At 62.4% G+C, this 2,388-nt stretch overlaps 1 protein-coding gene across 2 annotated transcripts; it reads left to right on the forward strand.

The window, feature by feature from the left end:
• Positions 1-240: 240 nt before the first annotated feature.
• On the forward strand, positions 241-2,388 carry NKX2-8 (NK2 homeobox 8). 2 transcript variants are annotated; one of them, XM_086708464.1, is made up of 3 exons: positions 241-362; positions 563-827; positions 1,491-2,388. In XM_086708464.1, exons 1-3 carry the CDS (start codon positions 264-266, stop codon positions 2,054-2,056), a joined length of 930 nt encoding a protein of 309 aa, XP_086564590.1. In that variant the 5' UTR covers positions 241-263; the 3' UTR covers positions 2,057-2,388. The 2 variants fall into 2 exon arrangements, with proteins under 2 accessions (XP_086564590.1, XP_086564591.1); XM_086708465.1 differs by having other exon boundaries at positions 566-827.

Raw genomic sequence — 2,388 nt, forward strand, 5'->3', positions numbered from 1 at the left:
GGGACCCAAACCAAAAAGAGAGCGCGCCCTAGTTTAACGCCGCCTTGTAAATCACTTCCCGGATAATTGCGGGAAACGAACACTCTAGCAAACAAGCTCGAGGAATAAAGCAAACAGGGAATAAATTCCTGGGTACTCATAAACCCACCCATGCCTCCCCCACCCTAGCCGTTGCTCCTGCGGGGCCAGGCCCCGTGTCAGCCAGGAGGAGGAGGAAGCCAGGGCTGGGACAGGCGGGTGGTGACCACCGCTCGCCACCCAAGATGTTATTCATTGGTAACAATCCCCATTATCTGTCCCCACTTTGGGCTAATCAGACAGAATCGCTAATGCCGAGAGCTGCTTCCTGCCGCCTCTGGGAGGTAATGGGGCGCCAAGGGGCGGGGGATGGGGCGGGGCGGGGGGCGGAGGTGGCACCTTCCGGGCTCGCGGGGTCTTTGGTCCAGCACTCATTCAGGTACTTAACACCCTGGAGACCCGGACCTCGGCTTTCAAAGCATCCCGGGTGGGAAGAGCTGTTTATATAAACAGGGATTCCGCTGTAAGCGCGCTAATATCCCAGCAGCCAGCGCATGGCGTGCACCTCTGGCGCCCACCCGTAGCAGCTACGTCCCGGCCGCCCCTCGTTTCCCAGCCTGCCCCGCCCCCCGCCTCCTTCCCCTCCTTGGCCATGGCCACCTCTGGACGCCTGAGCTTCACCGTGCGCAGCCTCCTGGATTTACCCGAACAGGACGCGCAGCACCTGCGGAGGCACGAGCCGGAGCTATGCGCTCCCCAACCCGGCCCCTGCGCCACCTGGTTGGAATCCGAGCGCGGCCACTACCCCTGTGAGTAAGCGGAGGACCACCGCGGGAGTGGGGAGAGGGGAGCAGAACCACGCTCCCGGCCCATGCGCCACTGGGAAGTCGAAACCAGTCTTGGAACCGGAGGCTCTGTCCTCCTCCAACCCCTATTCCATTCGTGCTCTAGTCAGCACATTTTGGGAGCAGATCCTTGCGCCTGACACTAACGCCCGAGATTTGGATTTCTGTTTCTAGAGGTCACAGTATTTAAGAAACCGCCCTTAAATGTCTAAGAACACGGCTACGTTCTCCAGGCCTCGGTCTGAGATGAGCAGCACTGGAGAACTTAGCTTTACAAGGTTCTGCAAACCTCAGTAAACTGTCGTGCAGTAGACCCGGCGGTGGCCTGGGTTGGTGCTCCGCTTGCGGTAAATTCGTCCACTAGCGCAGCTACCGGTATGAACTTGTTTTAAGAGGTCCCTGGGGTGAGCTCCTTAGGGGGCGCGGTCTCAGGTTGTGGAATAAATGAGGTCACTGAATTCGGAGAGGTGGGTGTCCAGATGTGGGCCCAGGGAAGAAATGGTCTCACCCCTAAAGCCGCTGGCGAGTGGGGGCGCCCTCCGGCCAGTGGCTCAGCGCGCGCGAGAAGCAGCCGGCGTGCGGAGGGGCCGGCGCCTCATCAGGCCGTGTCTCCTTTGCCGCCCCTAGCCTCGGACGAGAGCAGCCCAGAGACCAGCCCGCCCGACTCGTCGCAGCGGCCGTCCGCTCGGCCGGTGTCTCCTGGCTCAGACGCTGAAAAGAGAAAGAAGCGTCGGGTGCTGTTCTCCAAGGCGCAAACGCTGGAGTTGGAGCGGCGCTTCCGGCAGCAGCGCTACCTGTCGGCTCCCGAGCGCGAGCAGCTGGCGCGCCTGCTTCGCCTCACGCCCACACAGGTCAAAATCTGGTTCCAGAACCATCGCTACAAGCTGAAGCGCGCGCGCGCACCGGGCGCGCCGGGGGCGGCGGAGTCGCCTGACCTGGCAGCAGCTGCGGAGCTGCGCGCCGCACCCGGCCTGCTGCGCCGCGTGGTGGTCCCCGTGCTGGTGCGCGACGGTCAGCCGTGTGGCGGCAGCGGCGAGATGGGCACGGCCTCCGCCCAGGACAAGAGCGGCGCGTCCCCAGCCGCTGCCTGCCCTCTGCCGGGCTACGCCGCCTTCGGGCCCTGCTCGGCTCTTGGCCTCTTCCCCGCCTACCAGCACTTAGCGCCCCCAGCCCTGGTCTCCTGGAACTGGTGAGACCGTTGCGGGGGGGCGGGCACTTGGGGCTACCCCGGACTTTGGAGTGGCTCTGCGGCCAAAGCGGGGCTGGAGGCCGAGATCCGCAAAGTACGCCCCCCACCCAGGGCCCATCTCTCTGCGGGTTCCACGTCCTACAGTGCAGGGGTCCCCTGCCCCGCCCTCCCTAGCCAATGCGCGGGGAACTTTCGCCAAGATTTCCCCCTCGCCTCTTGCCTCGACCGCCAGCCCCAGAGCTAGATTTTATTGCTTAAACCTTATTTGTATATTTTTAAATAGCTATTTGTATGGGAAGCAACTTATTTTGAAAGAAATAGAATATTTTTCCTCTT

The sequence above is a fragment of the Puma concolor genome, chromosome B3 (assembly GCF_028749965.1).
Source record: "Puma concolor isolate L17-30 chromosome B3, mPumCon1.1.hap2, whole genome shotgun sequence".
Lineage (NCBI taxonomy): Eukaryota > Metazoa > Chordata > Mammalia > Carnivora > Felidae > Puma > Puma concolor.

Coding starts and splice junctions, on each gene's coding strand:
- NKX2-8 (XM_086708464.1), top strand. CDS start 264: ATGTTATTCATTGGTAACAATCCCCATTATCTGTCCCCACTTTGGGCT. Junction 363..562: donor CTTCCTGCCGCCTCTGGGAG/GTAATGGGGCGC, acceptor CTAATATCCCAG/CAGCCAGCGCATGGCGTGCA. Junction 828..1,490: donor CGAGCGCGGCCACTACCCCT/GTGAGTAAGCGG, acceptor TGCCGCCCCTAG/CCTCGGACGAGAGCAGCCCA.